The 19,577-nt window shown below is 41.4% G+C and overlaps 1 protein-coding gene across 2 annotated transcripts in view; it reads right to left on the reverse strand.

The window, feature by feature from the left end:
• LOC101610758 (ubiquinol-cytochrome-c reductase complex assembly factor 1) overlaps positions 1 to 19,577 on the reverse strand; it is a 130,947-nt gene that overhangs the window by 47,444 nt on the left and 63,926 nt on the right. For both annotated transcript variants that reach the window (XM_045157534.1, XM_045157535.1), the window contains exon 7: positions 14,553 to 14,661. In XM_045157534.1, the coding sequence (XP_045013469.1) occupies positions 14,553 to 14,661 (109 nt within the window). The remainder of the gene's footprint in view (positions 1 to 14,552; positions 14,662 to 19,577) is intronic.

The raw sequence follows: 19,577 nt of genomic DNA on the forward strand, positions 1-19,577 counted from the left end.
CCCTGGCGTGCCCATTCTCTCTCTATATATATCTACCTCTTTCTGTCTCTGTCACTCTCAAATAAATTAAAATGAACAAAAAGAAAATTTAAAAATACTAAAAGAATGAACTCGAAATTCTGATTGAAAGAAACCTCGGCGTGAGTCTGGATCTAAGAAACAGAACCCCTCCAGATTCAAGGGGAACTGTCCTCTTGGTCTTTGGGAGTCCTTGGGAAAAAGATAGAGGAGAAGGTTGAATCGTGGAGATGCTTTTGTGGTCACAGCTGTGGGCCTCCTGCTGCTGCTTTTTAGCTGCATGATATGGGGCAAAACAATGAACTTTGCGGATCTCCATTTTTCTCTCCATAGAAGTGGGATGAAACCGATCTAGAACTATGGTCCTTATTCATGGAAGTCCACCACAAGTCTTTGGCGGAGGTTTTCCAAAGTGAACTCATACAATTTCCACAGACTGAAAATCCCTGAGTTAAAGAATCTCCTAGGTTCCCAGTCTAAAGTGTATTTACCAGAGAACCCATGAGGTAGGGCAGGAAAATGATTTTTTTTTTCAAGGTAGGGTCTCAGTCTAGCCCAGGCTGACCTGGAATTCACTCTGTATTCTTAGGGTGGCCTTGAACTCAGAGCAATCCTCAATCCTTCTACCTCTGCCTCCCAAGTGCTGGGATTAAAGGCATACACCACCATGCCCAGCTCAGGAAAATGACCCTTTTGTTGGGAGAAGAGTCACAAAAATGAGTCCAGGTATGGTAAGATATCTTTCATTAGATCAGTATTTGAGTGACAGTGTTAACTAGAAGCTAGCAAAAGAAACAAGTAGCTATGTTCAGTGTGATTAGTGATTATTAATCTGCTATGTAATACCCCAGAAATCCTAGGCCCTTCTCTCATTGGATTTAAATGACCTACCCACTAAGTGACCTACACAAATCAACAGTTATGGCACAACATGGGACGTTCTAGCTCAAAACACTCTTACAATATGCATCAGCAGGGGCTAGAAAGATGCTTAGGAGCTCAGGCACTTGCTTGTGAAGCCAAAGGACCCAGGTTTCACTCCCCAAGACCCATGTAAGCCAGATGCACAATGTGGTGCATGCATCTGAAGTTCATTTGCAGTGGCTGGAGGCCCTGGAGCATCCATTCTTTCTCTGTCTGCCTCTTCTTTTCTCTTTCTTTAAACAACTAAGTAAATAAATAAATATTTTTATTTTTATTTATTTATTTGATAGAGAGAAAGAGGGAGAAAGAGAGGGAGGGACAGAGAGAAAGAATGGGCATGCCAGGGCCACCAGCCACTGCAGATGCGTGTGCCCTCTTGTGCATCTGGCTTATGTGGGTCCTGGGGAATCGAACCTAGGTTCTTTGGCTGTGCAAACAAACACCTTAACTAAGCCATCCCTCCAGCCAGTAAATAAATATTTTTGAAAATAGAGCATCAATACAGAAGTGATCTACGCATTAAAGATTTATTGATCAGTGTTGGAAGAATCAAACTGTGACTTACTAGCAAAACAAGCAGAGGACACAGGAGATAGGCCCAGCTTAGACAGAGAGAAGCACGGCACAGACAAGGATGTATCAGATATGTGGAAGGAGTATTTATATGTGCATGAATGTAAATGTTTCCCCTCCACCCCCAAAAAAAGCTTATTGGAGAGTAGATTAGAAAGATAAGCTAGAACTATAGTGTAACTATTTTCTCTCTCTCTTTTTTTTTGAGGCCAGACTAACCTGAAACTTACTATGTAGCCCAGGCTGGCCTGGAATGTATAGCAATCCTCCTACCTCAGCTTCCCATGTGTTTGGATTATAGGCATAAACTACCACACCCAGCTGCTTCCCTCTTACTTTTATTTGCTTTTGTTTGTTTGTTGAGGTAGGTCTCACTCTATTCCAGGCTGACCTGGAAATCACTATGCAACTCAGGCTGGCCTCAAAATCATGGCAATCCACTTGCCTCTGCCTCGCAAGTGCTGAGATTAAAAGCATGTGCCACCATGCCCAGCTAATCTCTCTCATTTTTAAAAAAAGATATGACTGACTGGGGAGATGGCTCAACAGTTAAAGGTACATGCTTATAAACCCTATTGGCCAGGGTTCAATTCCCTAGTACCCACGTACATCAAGGTGCACAATGTGGTGCATGAATCTAGAGTTCAACTGCAGTGGCTAGAGATCCTGGTGCACCCATTCTCTCTCTCTTTCTCTGCTTGCCAATGAATAAAAATTTAGAAACCTTATAAAAAAGATATGAGCTGGATGTGGTGGCACAAGCCTTTAATCCCAGCACTTTGGAGACAGAAGTAGGAGGATTGTCATGAGTTTGAGGCTACCCTGAGACAACACAGTTAATTCCAGGTCAGCCTGTACCAGAGTAAGAACCTACCTCAAAAAAAAAAAAAAAAAAAGAAAGAAAGAAAAAAGAAAAAAAAGAAATGAGTAACATGACAAAAACTTGTTTAACTTTCAGACTCACAATTACCAATATTGAGACTTTATCTCTGCATGTGTAGTATGGTATAGTATGTGGGCTTGTGAGTGTGGTACATACAGGAGAGGCCAACAACGGATATCCTTCCTCTGTCACTCACCCAAATACTGCCTTGAGGAGTCTCTCTGAAGACAGTTTCTACAAGCCTCAGCAATTCTTGGGTCTCCATTCCCCATAGGACTGGGGTTACAGACATGTGTGTCCTGGGGAATCAAACTCAGGGAATCTCAAGCCCTAATGCTTGTGGCAAGCACTCTTACCCACTAAGCCATCATCCTGGACCCGCCCCCTTTTTTCTCTTGTTAAATCACTTGAACATATTTTATAATTACTTAAAAGATTCCAGCATGTATCTTTTTTAAAAAATTTTTTTCTTTATTTATTTGAGAGTGACAGACAAAGAGAAAGATGCAGAGGGAGAGAGAGAATGGGCGAGCCAGGGCTTCCAGCCACTGCAAACGAACTCCAGACACATGCGCCCCCTTGTGCATCTGGCTAATGTGGGTCCTGGGGAATCGTGCCTTGAACTGGGGTCCTTAGGCTTCATAGGCAAGTGCTTAACCACTAAGCCATCTCTCCAGGCCCAGCATGTGTCTTTTAAGCACGCGCGCACGCACACACACAGTCTTCAAAAGATTCTATACGCATTGCAAAGGTATTAAAATTTTGTCCTATAGGTAATGAGAGCTTTCAGAAATTTCTTTGTTTCCTTCTTTCCCCCCACCACACCCCCGAAATATGGTCTCACTCTAGCCCAGGCTGATCTGGAATTTACTATGTATTCTCATGGTGGCCTTGAACACACGGTGATCCTCCCACCTCTGCCTCCCGAGTGCTGGGAATAAAGGCGTGTGCTACCACACCCAGCAGAAATTTCTAATATAAGAGCAATGTGACAAGATGTGGAACTTAGAAAGGAAACCCATGGTAGCTATATGATAGGAGGATTTCCCAAAATAGGAATAGCTAGAGATTCCTACAGTAATTAGCTCCCATAAAGTCAAGATAGTGAAAAAAAGGAAGCAATAAAACAGGAATGGTGATAGTGTAAGCATGACATTGACAGACCAAGAATATGAGATCTAGAGGATGCAGGACAGCACTGACACACCAAGGAGATGCAGAAGATGCAGGACAGCACTGACACACCAAGGAGATGCAGAGGATGCAGGACAGCACTGACACACCAAGGAGATGCAGAGGATGCAGGACAGCACTAACACACCAAGGAGATGCAGAGGATGCAGGACAGCACTGACACACCAAGGAGATGCAGAGGATGCAGGACAGCACTGACAGATCTATGATGGGGGATGTCATAAGCCCTAGGGGTGTAACATCTACTGGTGTCTGGTTAAATGTAGATATTATGCTCACCAAATTGCCCAGTAAGCACTTCTCTTAATGTTCATATATAAATGCTACTATCACTTTTGGTTAGAGAAGCTGCTCTTTTCAGATGGTGTGACTTTGAGATGACTCAGAAGGCACCACAGTGCTGAGAAGTGACAGAGGAGTGCTCACTACTGAAACACGTCTATCACACCTTCCAAGGTTTAGGATCAATTGCGGAAGAGGAAGTGGGAAGAATGTAAGAGCTAAAGGAAGGTTAGGACTGCTTACAATAAACACTTCCAAATACAAAATGGCCTGGATCGATAATGTCATAATGCCAGGCACTACCCACACAAGATCATTATAATAGGAGGAAAAGATGATGACATCAAATAAAAGACAGACTGATAGCCAGACATGGTGGCACATGCCTTTAATCCCAGCTCTCGGAAGGCAGAGGTAGAAGGATAGCTGTGAGTTTGAGGCTACCCTGAGACAACATAGTAAATTCCAGCTCATCCTGGGCTAGACGAGACCCTACCTTTAAAAATAAAAAAAAAAAAAAGACTGACTGAGAGGGGGAGGGGATATGATGGAGAGTGGAGTTGCAAAGGGGAAGTGGAGAGGTAGGAAATTACCATGGTTTATTGTTATAATTATGGAAGTTGTCAATAAAAGATACAAAAAATAAAGTAAAAAGACCCCTTCAAGGCTCAGGAAACATTGTGAAAGAGGGAGTAGGAAGAATATAAGGGCCAGAAGATGGGCAGGAGTGCTAGGGAATAGTCTTCCAGACATACTGTGAACTTTGCACTCATGAACTCACAGCAACTGCTGTTACCTACACAATACTACTGGGCAAGACCCCCATCCCTCCCTGAAGATTCATTGGCAATTAATGGTTGCTGGGAAGAAACTTTTTTTTGGCAACAGTGTAGCCACTGGTAGGTTATACATGGTCTGGTAATTAATACTCCAACCATGCTCATGCAAATAACCCCAATTAAACTCAGTGGATCACACATGGGGGATGGGAGAGAAGAGAACATCATCATAGTAGAAGAGGAACCAGTTCAGAAGGGGTTAAGTGGGAATGAGTGAGGGATTATGAGAAAGGTAATGAGGAGGCTATAATCAAAATAAATTTTATAAACTGGGTGTGGTGGCGAACACCTTTAATCCCAGTACTTGGGAGGCAGAGGTAGGAGGAGCACCATGAGTTCGAGGCCACCCTGAGAATACAGAGTGAATTCCAGGTCAGCCTGGGCTAGAGTGAGACCCTACCTCAAAAAAACAAAACAAAAAAAAAATTATATATATATACATATATACATACATACATATAAACTGTCAATAAAAACTGGGGAAAGCGGGTATGGTGGCACACACCTTTAATCCTAGCACTCAGGAGGCATAGGTAGGAGGATCACCATGAGTTTGAGGCCACCCAAAGTCTACATAATGAATTTCAGATCAGCCCAGGCTAGAGTGAAACCCTACCTTGAAAAAAACAAACAAAAAAAAAAAAAGAAAAAAAAAAAGGAGGAAGGTGGGGGAAGAGGGCTGGAGATATAACTCAATGAAAGAGCACTTGCCTAGGATGTTTCAGATCCTGGGTTTGATATGGAACAAAAAGATAAAACACAGAATGAGCCCACAGAGACACTCAGAAGACAGGTGACTGAGCCATCAGACTCTTGTCTTGGATGCATTATCCCAGGCATCTGGTCAGTTGGAAAACTTCCTGTGATAGTTACTTTCTTGTTGCTGCGAACAAATATACTGTCTGAATGCCTACTCCACACTCTCCTGTCACCTTGTAAGGCTTAGGAATAAGGTAATTTTGTAGGGAAAGGAAATGCATCCACTAGAGGGACAAGCTGCATTGGACTCAACTTAGAGAGCGCCCCCAAAAGGAACTACAAGAAATTACTCTTTACTGCCTTAGTATCTTGAGTATCCATTCCAATAGTTCAGGCCACTCAAAAACTTTCAAAAGAACTATTGATATCTAAGAACAAACACTTATTCTTGTTTTCATGGCCTTGAGCCCAAAGCATTGTTCTTTGTTGACACTCACACCATTCATACTTATGGCTACAAGAATATGGTCCTTGTCTTTCAAAACAATACCTTTGACACTGAGTTTCAATTCTGACCTACACATGCAAAGCATAGTAAAATGTTTATCTTGTCGTAACACAGAAATTTAAGATATATATATATTTTTTTTCTTTTTCCAGGTAGGGTCTCACTCTGACCCAGGCTGACCTGGAATTCACTATGCAGCGTTAGGGTGGCCTCGAACTCACAGTGATCCTCCTATGCCCAGCTCTATTTTCCAAAAGATTTTATTTTTATTTATTTGAGAGAGACAGGGAAAGAGAGGCAGATAAAGAGAATGGATGCACTAGGGCCTCCAGCTGCTGCTGCAAACAAATGCATGTGTCACCTTGTACATCTGGTTTACATGGGTCCTGGGGAGTAGAACCTGGGTCCTTCGGTTTTGCAGGCAAGCACCTTAACCACTAAGCCATTTCTCCAGCCCCAAACCTATTTCTGAAACACAAAATATCTTATTATCAGCTAGGGCTTAAAAATAAAACCAGACAATTGCATTAGAAAAATAGCACACGCTTTTAATTCCAGCACTTGGGAAGCCGGGGTTGGGGGAATGCTGTGAATTTAAGGCCACTCTGAGACTACATAGTGAATTCCAGGTCAGCCTGGGGCCAGAGTGAGACCCTACGTCGAAAAACTATAACCTGGAGAAAGAAACAGAAAAATTGATAGCAGAGAAATAAATTTATTTTGCTCCCAGTATCTAAGACTATACTCAAAACACAATAAAATAAAATAAGCTATCTTCTTGCCTCATTTTTTCTAATCCTTATCTCGGACCTCCAAAATCATCTCCTTTCAATTTCAGATATTTACACAGCACTTATTTAGCCAAGAGGTCATGATAAGCACTTGGGAGAATACAAGGAGGGTTATATGTGGTTCTGACCCAGAAATTCATCTGGGATATAGTCAACATACAAGAACAAACATGATGTAAAAGAGAATTAACAGTCCAAGGTATAATGGTATTTCCAAGTTAGGGGGAACTTGGATTGGCTTCCTGTTTGATAAAGGTATTGGAGTTGGACTATTAGGACAATACAGGAGAGTATACTAAGAAAAGACAGATACAAATGACTTGGCTAGAGAGAAGGGTATGTGCAGTGAGGATAGATTGTGGGTGTTCACTGAGTGCTAAGTGTCAACACGAGCTAGCAGATATTACACATGTAAGGTTTTAGAACTACAGAAAATGAGTTTGGAGAGGTTGTCTAGGGTGGTCACAGAGGACATTACAATACAAAACCCTGGCTCTGAAAAGTAAAGCAGACGTTCACAAAGGAGCCCCAGTTTGGGCCACAGCTCTACCATCTCCTCCCTTTGTACCATCTCATCAAGGCAGTTGTGCTACAAAGTAGGGGACTAGGAAGTGGCAGGATGTTCATTCTTATTCTGGGATTCTACAAGCAAGAAATCATCTATCTGGAGTCTTACTGAGGCAACTGGCATATCAGGATAAAGACAAGTTCTATCTCTTCACTGTAGCCAACCCTACCCCTTCTTCTCACATCTGTCTCCATGGCTTGGAAAGCATATACCTGGTCATTTTAAGGCATAAGGTGGAGATATCTGGCAGAGCAGAACTGAGAGGAAGTCATTTAGCCGGCCTAAAGTTACCATCCATTAACACTTAGAGCCACTGCCTTGAGCTAATTTTTATGTTTGTTTTTTAAGTTTGGTTGAAATGTCACAAATGGAAAAAATTAAGTAAAGCACCCAGTGAGCCACAAGACTGGACACACCTGGCTACAAACCCAGCAAAAGAAACTGACTTCTTTAGGAGGAGAGGCAAAGTGAAATTTACATCTGAAATCTGCCTGCACCGGGAGAAAGTGCTGAGGCCAAAGGCGCTGTCTGTTTTTACAGCTGTGTCAAGCCTCACTTCTTACTCCTACCAACACTCAGGAGTGCAGCCAGGGCCCAAGAAAAAATGGTCTCCAACCTCTTCAGCTGCAACTCAGTTCACAAAGGTTTTTAAGAACCAGTTAATGAAATAAAACAAGACCAGATGAGGTGATATAATGAACTTTATTTCCACAGTTAATTTATATGTTTAAATCCCAAATAATGTTTTTTCACAAAGTCAGAACACTCTAAATTATTGATGTAATTTCTGTAACCTCAAATATAACACTTGCTTTTTGTACTGGCTTCACCAATGACAGATGAGACTGCTACATTTGTCACAATAACTAGCTCCTTAAAAATTGAAAAAAAAGGAATTTTTTTTTGTAAAGTGAAAAATTCCCCACTTATATGAAAACAGAACTTTAATATCAACTGAGTTCTTGATAAAAATTGTAGTTTCAAAAAAGTTCTTGATTAAAGTTCCTGATTCATCATCGATTTTTTAGTAGCTCGTTGGTTCTTGATTTTTGCCACACCCACCCACTCAAAGTAATGGCTTCTAAGAATTCTTTGGCATGAGAAGAATCACCACATTGATTAACTTTATAAGTTTTACTTTTATGTGAATTTTCTTACAGAAGTATACCTAGATGCCAAATAACACAGAAATAGATTTGCAAATTACCACCTTCAAATCACAGGATTTTTTTCAAAGCTGAAAATAAAGTTGGAAATCATGGAATTAGCGCCCCACACCTGCTTTTTTGTTGTTGTTGTTGTTGTTTATGAGGAAAGACTTGCCAGGCTGGGTGAGAACCCAGCCAGATTGGCTCAATTCTACCTATTACATTTCTCCAGCTACATGCCCCGTGGCTCCAGGTTATACACTAACAGAAGAAAGATCCACCCCCTCCTCACAGCCATTCACAACTTAGTAGTAAATATACAATTGTTTATCCTACATAAAGCGTGTCTGTACTACAAGGGTGAAAAGGGAACTCGTGTCTAATATAATAGAAAGTAGTAACAGTAATTCTCCAGTACTTTTAAATCTCTGTTTTTAAACCTTTTATGTAGAGTCTTTGTGGCAAAGTCAGAGCTTGGGCATTTCTTTTCCTGAAGGTAATTTGCACTAGAAGTATCACCTAAAACTCTGCTATAAAAAGTGTGGTTGCCCCATCTCGCACCCACACCACCAGCCACACTGAAGGGAAAGTCTCCTCGCAGTGGCTGGGGTGATGGCTCAGAGGACAACGCACTAGCTGTACAGGCACCATGACCTGAGTTCAGAACCCAAGCAAAGCAGATGTGGTGTATCTATAATTCCAGCACTGCTACAGCAAGTGAGGAGGCAGAATCAGGAGACCCCCAGGAAGCTCATGGGCCAGGGCACACAAAAGTAAACAAAAAGACCACGTCTCAAACAAGGTGGAAGGCCGGGACTACCATGGGAGGTTGTCCTCTGACTTCCAGACATGCACAGTGGTTTGTGCACATGCATGTGTACACACACACACACACACACACACACACACAGAAAAGTATATTCTCTGGACTGACTCACCCTGAAATCTACTGAATCAGAATCTTTTTTTTTTTTTTTTTTTTGAGGACTGGGGCAACTGCTCAGTGACTAAAGGCCCTTGCTTGCATTGCAAAGCTTGACAGCTTGGGCTTGATTTCCCCAGTACCCATGTAAAGCCAGATGCACAAAGTGATACGTGTATCTGAGGTTCATTGATAATGGCAGAAGACCCTGTATGCCAGTTCTCTCTCTCTCTTTCTCTGTTCTTCTCTCAATCAAATAAACACAATATTTAAAAGGCATATATTTTTATTTATTTGAGGGGGCGGAGGAAAAAAAGACTCCTGTAGGACTGCACCAGAGACTACAGATTATTAATCTACAGAGCACCAGAAGATGAAGTTCAAGTCCACCCCTCCTATCCATTTGCTGTTTACTGCATAAGCAAAAACTACAGCTTTTTTTGTTTGTTTGTTTGTTTTTAAGGCAGGATCTCACTCAAGTACAGGTTGGCCTTGAACTCACAGCAATCTTCTTAACTCAGTAAGTGCTAGGATTAATGGTATAACCACTATGCCCAGCTAAAAACTTGCTTATTTATTTTTCTGAGGCTCAGTCTAATTCTAGCCCAGGCTGACCTGGAACTCGGTAACATAGGCTGGTCTTGAATTCCCATGGACCTTCTACCTCAGCATCCTGAGTGCTGGAATTATAGGAATGAACAACCATGCCCAACTCAACAATTGAATAACATAGTGCCCTGCTTTTATAAAGCTTACAATTAAACAGAAAGGACAGCTGGGAGTGTGGTGTATACCTTTAACTGCAGTATTCAGGAAACAGAGGTAGGAGGACCACTGTGAGTTCAACGCCAGCATGGGACTATAGAGTGAGGTCCAGGTCAGCCTGGGCTAGAGTGAGACCCTATCTCGAAAAAACCTAACTAAGTAAATAAACGGAAAGCACCACAGAAAAGGCACAAACTATTGACTGTAATGATATACGGAGGTCCAGAAGGAAATTCATGGGGGAGGGGACAATAAAAAGATTCCTGTGGTCCCGAAGTCAGCAATTTCTGGCTTAGTGGGCTATTTAGAATGGGACAGCTGCGGCTCCAGTAGCCACACTTTCAGCACAGTCTAGTCAACAGTGATGAGCAAAACATGTTCACTTAACAAAAGAGCCACTGCATAACTGCATGGGCAGTCAGCCAAAACTTTGGCTGGCCAGAGGGTATCGCTGGTCATCATTAAGTGGCATATGAGAATGCCACCACCACCCTGTGGCCAGTGCTTGCTGCCACAGAATTGGATAACAAATACTTGAAGGCATGTGAAGAACCCAGCTGCATGAGAGCAATGACAAAAGACCTCAATATGGGCCGGGCATGGAGACACACACCTTTAATCCCAGCACTTGGGAGGCAGAGGTAGGAGGACTGCCAAGAGTTTGAGGCCACCCTGATACTACATAGTGAATTCCAGGTCAGCCTGAGCTAGAGTGAAACCCCTACCTCAGAAAACAAAAACAAAACAAACAAAAAAAGCTCAATATGGAGTCCAAAACGGATGATAATAGCAGCTAAAGCTTAGAGGTTTTATTTTCTTAGAATAAACAGAACCACCAACCACCCATTGTCCCAGGAAATGGCATGTAAATATCAATGAGGATCCTTGTCCTCTGTGCAGCCTATACATGCAGTTCTTTCAGAGACATGAGCAAACTCTCCACTGGAGCTGTCAAATCTCACCTGGCTACTTCATTTTGAATGTAAAAACAATTGTTGCTGTGAGTAGTGGCATACATCGTTAGTTCCAGCACTTGGGAAGCTGACAGGAGAGGATCACTGTGAATTTGAGACCAGCCTGGGGCTACAGAGTAAATTCCTGGTCACCCTTGGGCTAGAGTAAAACCCCACCTAAAAAGATGACTGGGCTTCTGTGTGAGAATGAAAATACTTAGTAGCAGAGGCCAGTAAGTTGAAAAGGAGACATAAAGGGTGGAGAAAGGAAGGGAGGAGGATACTTAATAGGTTGATATTGTATATATGTAATTACAATGATTGTAATGGGGAGGTAATATGATTGAGAATGGAATTTCAAACGGGAAAGTGTGGGGGTGGGGAGGGAGGGAATTACCATGGGATATATTTTATAATCATGGAAAATGTTAATAAAAATTAAAAAAAAAAAAAAAAAAAGAAAAAAAAAAAGTTGGGCTGGAGAGATGGCTTAGCGGTTAAGCGCTTGCCTGTGAAGCCTAAGGACCCGGGTTCGAGGCTCGATTCCCCAGGACCCATGTTAGCCAGATGCACAAGGGGGAGCATGCATCTGGAGTTCGTTTGCAGTGGCTGGAGCCCCTGGCGTGCCCATTCTCTCTGTCTCTCTGCCTCTTTCTGTCTGTCTGTCACTCTCAAATAAATAAATAAAAAATAAACAATTTTTTTTAAAAAAGTTAAAAAAAAAAAAAAAAAACCCACAAATCTTAAATCTAAGATTTGTTTGAAGCAGGGTCTTACTCTAACCCTGGAATGTACTCTGTAGTCCAGGCTGTCCTCAAACTCCTGGTGACCCTCCTACCTTAGCCTCTTAAGTGCTGGAGTCAAAAGTATATGCCACCATACATGACAACATCACACATTTTATATGTATATATATTCTTTTTCTTGTATTTGTTTATGAGAGAGAATTGGCACGTCAGGGCCTCCAGCCATTGCACTCAAACTCCAGACATGTGCCTCACCTTGTGTGCACTTGCAACCTTATGCATTTGTGTCACCTTGTATGCCTGGCTTATGTGGGATTTAGAGAGTTGAACATGGGTCCTTAGGCTTCACAGGCAAGCACCTTAACCACTAAGCCATCTCTCTAGCCCTGTATGTTTATTTATATATAAAATATTTTTTTAAAAAAACCTTTACTCTGCAATGAAAGAAACCAAATTAACCCATCAATTCAATCTGACAGTTCTGCTTGAGATGCTCCCAAGCTGGCAGGTAATGAAACAATGAGATGGGAAATAAGGAACCACAAACATCGTTCAGACTGGCACACAAAATAAACAAGACATAGGCTGGGGAATGGCTTAGTGGTGAAGGCACTTGCCTGTGAAGCCTAAGGAACCTGGTTTGATTCCCCAGGACCCACGTAAGCCAGATGCACAAGGAGGTGCACGCGTCTAGGGTTCATTTGTAGTGGCTAGAGGCCCTGACATACCCATTCTCTCTCTCTCTCTCAAATAAATAAAATAAATAAACAAGACATTATTGCTTATATAACTAACTCTATCCCAGGCTGGAGAGATGGCTTAACAGTTAAGACACTTGCCTTCAAAGACAAAGGACCCAGGTTTGATTCCCCAGCACCCACGTAAGCCAAATGCACAAGGTGGCTCATGCATATGGAGTTCATTTACAGTGGCTGGATGCCCTGGCGTGCCCATTCTCCCTTTCTCTCCTCTCTTCTACTATCTCTCTCTCTCAAATAATTAAATGAATACATTAATTAGTAATTAACTATATATCAATGTTTTGGTGTTCTCTCTCTCCCTCTTCACCTCCTTTTTCAGACAGGGTGGTGACACATGCCTTTAGTCCCAACACTTAGGAGGCTGAGGTAGGAGGATCACCATGAGTTCGAGGCCACCTGAGAGTACAGAGTGAATTCCAGGTCAGCCTGGGCTAAAGTAAGACCCTATCTTAAAAAATAAAAAAGAGGGCTGGAGAGATGGCTTAACGGCTAAGGCACTTGCCTACAAAGCCAAAGGACCTACGTTCATATCTACAGAATCCACGTAAGCCAAAATCACAAGGTGGCACATGTATCTGGAGTTCCTTTGCAGAAGCTGGAGGCCTTGGTGTGCCCATTCTCTATGTGCCTCTTTCTCTCTTATTTTTTTTCCTCTCTCTCAAATAAACAAACAAACAATAATGAAAAAAAAAAAAGAAGAAGAAGAAGAAGAAAGAAAGCTGGGCATGGCAGCACATGCCTTTAATCTCAGCACTTGGGAAGCAGAGGTGGGAGAATCGTAGAGAATTTGATGCCACACTGAGACAACTACATAGTAAATTCCAGGTAAGCTTGAGCTAGAGCAAGACACTACCTTGAAAATCAAAATAAATAAGTAAATATAAAGGGTGTCTGTAGCCCAGGATGGCCTTGAACTCACAGTATCCCCACCTCGGCCTCCCAAGTACTAAAACTATAGGTAGGAGCCATCACACTTGGCATGGTTTCATTTTTCTTTTCTTTTTTTTACAGTTTAGAGAGACTTTATTAGATTAAGAGAATGAAAGAGAAGTACAGAAAACTCCTGCCATGTGGGAGGTGGTAAGGCCTCTCATTTTTCTACTGTTATCACATTCCACATGTGATACACACACCATATATTCTACTTTCTTAGGCTAACTGAAATGTACTAAGGTCTATTTTCAGGGAGTATCTTGCCAAAGTCTTCTAGGGCACTAGTAAGCGACCAAGTTTTCTTTCAGCCCCTGAGGCCCACAGGCCCCATACTGAGATCATCACATAAGAATTAACTCTGGCAGCCAGGTATGGGGTACACACCTGTAATCTCAGCACTTGGAAGGTAGAAGCTAGAGAACCAAGAGTTCAAGATTGTCGTCAAGTTTGAGGACAGCCTAGGCTACATGAACTCCCATCTCAAAAAAGCAAAGGCAAGAGCTGGAGAGATCACTGAGTGGTTAAGGCACTTGCCTAAAAAGCCAAAAGACCCAGGTTTGAGTCCCAGGACCCATGTAAGCCAGCAGTACAAGGTAGCATATATGTCTGGAGTTTGTCTGCAGTGGCTAGAGGCCCTGGTGTGCCCATTTTCTCTCTCCCTCTCTCTCTGTCTCTCTCAAACAAACAAATAAAAATAATCTTAAAAAACAAACAAAAAAGAATTTAAAGGGGACTGATTCAAATGCTGAAGTAATGGCATTATGCAGTGTTTTAAACTGGATAGTATTTAATTCCCTAACTCCATCCCTCCAATCACCATGAATTTAGGTTTTATAATTCCACCTCTATACATAAATGTCCTCATACTAATAGATCTGCAATAATGGACACAAATGGATAAAATGTCAGTGGTATATCAGGCTTCCTACAGGCAGAAAATCTTGAGATTAAGTAAAAAACATTCTAAAACAGGTAAGATCCAAAACTCAAGTCAGGCAACCCTTCATCAGAATTGTCCAAAATCATATTGATGGCCAGCACTTACCCCCATGACTCTGCCACGCTGCTCAACATCTTCCCACATAAAATGAACTATTATACGACACATGTATTTTCCACTCCGGCCTTCTTGCTTCATTCGGACTAGACACATCCTGAGTGAAAAGAAAACATAGCTATTGGCTTTTTTTTTTTTTTCTCCATCATCCAATTTCAGCAAAGGGTTACTGGCCTTTAACTACAGCGATCCACCTACCTCTGCCTCCCAAGTGCTAGGATTAAAGGTGTGCACCACTACACCCAACTAAGAACCTTTGCTTTTTAAGGTTAGAAAGATCTGATTAGATTAAGAGAAGGAAAGTGGAGAAAGTACAGAGAGCTCCTGCCCATGAGAAGGCAGGAGAGGAGAGGGTAAAGTCTGAAAGAAGGTATTTTTTAAAAAACTTTTTTGAGATGTAAACACTATAAAGTGCATGAATCTGAAGTGACCCGCCTGATGAATGTGCACACTACAGATGCCCAGGTGAGCACCACTCAGATCCAGCTAAATCAGACGGTACCTCAAGGCTCCCTAGATATGCAAGAGACTACATTTGATAGTCTACTCTGATTCTCCATTTTACTGATGAAAAACAGAGTCCTAAAGAAGGAAAGTGATTTACCTGTTACCATCGCACCACAGATAAAGGCAGGTATAGACTGTGCTGCCCAGTACAACGGCTACTAGCTACTTGAGGCTACCGATCACCTTAAATATGAGTAATCCAAAACTTTCAAAGATTTAGTAAAGAAGATTAATTATCTTTTTTTAAAATATTGCTGTCATGTTGAAATGGCATTTCATATATTAATTTAAATAAAATCTATTACTAATCTCATGTCTTTTTACTTTAAAAGAAATGTAACTACTGGAGAGATGGCTCAGCGGTTAGGGTGCTTGCTTGCAAAGCCTGATGGCCTGGTTCGATTCCCTAGAACTCATGTAAGACGAGATGCACAAAGTGGCTCATGCATCTGCAATTCATATGCAGTGGCAGGAGGAGGTCCTGGCATACCCACACTCACTCTTCTCTCCTCCTCTCTTCTTGCAAATAAATTAAAAAAAAAAAAACTTTTAAAAAGGAACTATTATGCCAAGTGTGGTGGTGCACAACTTTATTCCCAGCACTCAAGAGGCAGGTAGGAGGAGTACAGTGAGTTCAAGGCCAGCCTGAGACTACATAGTGAATTCCAGATCAGCCTGGACTAGAGTGAGACCCTACCTTGAAAACCAAAAAATTAAATAAAAGTTTAAAAAAGGGAACTACTGGGGCTGGAAACATGGCTTAGTAGTTAAGGCGCTCACTTGCCTGCAAAGCCAAAGGGCCAAGGTTCAACTCCCCAGTACTCACATAAGCCAGATGCACAAGGTGGCACACACATCTGGAGTTCATTTGCAGTGGGTGGAAGCCCTGAATGCCCAATCTTTCTCTCTTTCTCTCTCTGCCTCTTTCCCTCTCTCAAATAAATAAATAATTTTTTAAAAAAAGAAAAAGGAACTACTAAAAAAATTGAAAATAGATGGATGGCTTACATTCTATTTCTGTTGTCCAGTATCTGCCCAGTACACAAATCACTTGAGAGTATTATGGTAACATTTTTGTAATTACCAAATTTATTCTCCCACTAGATGTGATCTCCACTGAAGGAAAAGATCAAGTCTATTTTCTTCTGGCATTATACCTTCCAAGGTATAACACAGTAGGCACATAATAGACATTTGCTAAATAAATGAACAAACAACACAAGATCATGACTGGGGCGCTTTCATCTATGTCATATGGTTTCTCATCAGTACAATGGGCTCTGCTTAGAACCTCATATATAAGAATTGTTTTATTAACTGGGTGTAGTAGCACACATTTAGTACTAGCACCTGCAAGACAGAAGTGGGAGGATTGCGGTGAATTTGAGGCCAGCCTGGGACTATATACAGAGTAAGTTCCAGGTCAGCCCGGACTATAGTGAGACTCCACATCAAAAAAGAAAAAATTATGTTTTATTAGTTAATGCATAATATATTTAATTATATAAAATAATATAAACAAGTTTACTAACTTTCAAAAAAGTTCTTAATATCATTCTTAAAACCATATTTATTTCTATTATCTCTTATTAGTTATTAAGCAACTGCATTAGACTAGTCACCTAAAAAAAAATTCCTAGCCAATCATGGTGGTGTGTGCCTTTAATCTCAGCACCTAGGAAGCAGGCAGATCACTGTGAGTTCGAGGCCAGCCTGAGACTACATAGTGAATTCCAGGTCAGTCTGGGTTAGAGCAAGACGCTATCTCAGGAAAAAAAAAAAAAAAAACACAATTAATCCTGCCCATTCAAATGTACTAGCAGGTTCATGTTTAGAGTTGGTCATGGTGGCACGTACATACAAAATCCCAGTACACAGGAGGTGGAGTCAGGAGGGCTGCACATTCAAAGCCAGCCTGAGCTACATGAAAACCCTATGCCAATACCTCTTCCACCCTCAACACCGGCCCCCACCGCAAAAAAAAAAAAAATTACTAGTACAAGTGGAGTGGTTCCAGCCTAGCCTGCCTCAGAATCTCTGTTAATGACTAAGATTGGAAAAAAGAAAACATACTTATTAAGTGTGCAGATGACAAGAAGCTGGGCAAGAGAACAAATATGCTAGATGCCCCAACTACCAACCAAAACTATTTCAATAAGGATGTCTCAATGGGCTGAATCTAACAAGAGGAATGTGAACAGGGATAAACTTAAGGTCATGGACTTGGGTCCAAAAGCACAACTGGATACATGATACAAGACACATGAACCACACCCATCTATGTAAAAACAAACAAAAAGCCTTAAAAGCCTAAAGTGATAGAACATGCTCAAAGGGAGTCAAGAGAATGATGTTGCTGCCTGTTTACAGACCCTGCAGTTAAATCTGTCCTCCTCAATGTGCAAAGTGGGATTTATGTATAAATTCAGCATATTATACAAATATAATATAAATTCAAAAGCTAGAAGTGGTGGTGCATGTCTTTAATCTCAGCACTTGGGAAGCAGAGGCAGGATGATCACTGTGAATTCAAGGCCACCCTGAGACTACATAGTGAGCTCCAGATCAGCCTGGGCTAGCATGAAATCCTATCTGGAAAAACCAAAAAATAATGATAATAATAATAATAATAAATAAATAAATTCAGCAAAGATTCAAAATCTCCCTGGAACAAAATCTACTGACTATAGTTCTGAACATTACATCTGCAAAGATAAGAGGTTATATCAAGTACAGTAGGGTGTCTACAGTTAACTATTATGTATCATATATTTCAAAACAGCTAGGAGAGGATTCTGAATGTTCTCACTTGAATAATATACGAAGTGAGAGATAAGTTAATGACTCTGATTTGATCATAACACAATGTACATATATGACAAATTAGCTGGGTGTGGTGACACACACCTTTAATTCCAGCACTCAGAAGGCCGAGGTAGGAGGATCACTGTGAGTTCAAAGTTAGCCTGAGACTACATACTGAATTCTAGGTCAGCCTGAGCTACAGTGAGACCCTGCCTCATAAAAACAAAACCAATAGTGAATTCCGAGACAGTCTGGGCTAGAACAAAACCCTACCTTGAAAAACCAAAAAATTAAAATTAAAAATTAAAAGACAGAGGAAGAGAACGTGCAAAGATGGCTCAGCGGTTAAGATGCTTGCCTGCAAAGCCTAAGAACCCAGGTTCAATTTCCCAGTACCCATGTAAAGGAAGAGGCATAAGGTGGTGCATGCGTTGGAGTTCATTTGCAGTGGCCAGAGGCCCTGGTGAGCCCATTCTTTCTCTAAAATAAATGGATGGATGGATGGATGGATGGATGGATGGATGGATGGATGGATGAGAGAGGTAGAGAGAAAAGACCAGAAGCTAGCTAACCTGGAGGAAAACAGCAGAGGGGTCTTAAAAAAATTTTTTTTTAAGGTAGGGTCTGACTCTAGCCTAGCCTGACCTGGAATTCACCTGTAGTCTCACAATGGTCTCAAACCCATGACAATCCTCTTACCTCTGCCTCCCAAGTGTTGGGATTAAAGAAATGTGCCACCACACCTGGCATAAACTTGTTTTTTTATTTTGTTTTGGTTTGGTTTTTTCGAAGTAAGGTCTCACTCTAGCTCAGGCTGACCTGGAATTCACTCTGTATTCTCAGGGTAACCTCAAACTCATAGTGATCCTCCTACCTCTGCCTCCCCAAGTGCTGTGATTAAAGGTGTGCACCACCACGCTCAACAATAAACTTGTTTTTTCAATTATTAAAATCAAAAACTGGGGTTGGAAGCCTGGCCTGGTGATGCTTACCTTTAATCCAAGGCAGGCTCCGCAGGAGGAACATTGTGAGTTTGAGGCCACTCTGAGATTACAGGATGAATTCCAGGTCAGGTCAGGCTAGGATAGAGGGAAACTATGCCTCGAAAAAACAAAAAATAAACAACAAAAAACCCAAACAAACAAAAACAGGGATTGGGTCATAGAAGGAAAATTATTTTGTCAGTATTGAACCAAAGCAAAATTTTTCTGACATGTCAATGTCTGAAGGTTCTGATGATGGACGGAGACCACCTGTTAACGAAGGGAGACTAGGGGTTTGTTGGGAATGCAGCTATCTGATTTCTAGTAGGATTTGTTGTTCTCATTCTAAATTTGTAACCCTTGAACCCAGTTAGCACCTAAGAAATGACACTTGAGACAATAATGAAATAGGTCATGAAAAAAAGATTGTGCTATATTATGTGACACAGAACCTATTTCAAAACAGAAACATGCTAGGACAAGTTGAACAGTCCTTTTTTTCTAAGACTTTTCTAAAAGTTAATGAAATTGCTCATGTCAGCCTCTCACCTGAAAAGACGCAATGTGTTTTGATGCTTAAGTGTCATAGGAGGCCAATTCATCAACAGCAATAGTGAGGTAATGGAATTCATTTATTTGAAAATTCTGCAGTTTGTTAATACACCTGCCCTCTGAGGTTTAAAAGGCACAGGTTTTCTCAGACCATAAACTTTCTAAC

This window comes from Jaculus jaculus, chromosome 8 (genome assembly GCF_020740685.1).
Source record: "Jaculus jaculus isolate mJacJac1 chromosome 8, mJacJac1.mat.Y.cur, whole genome shotgun sequence".
NCBI classification, from domain to species: Eukaryota; Metazoa; Chordata; class Mammalia; order Rodentia; family Dipodidae; genus Jaculus; species Jaculus jaculus.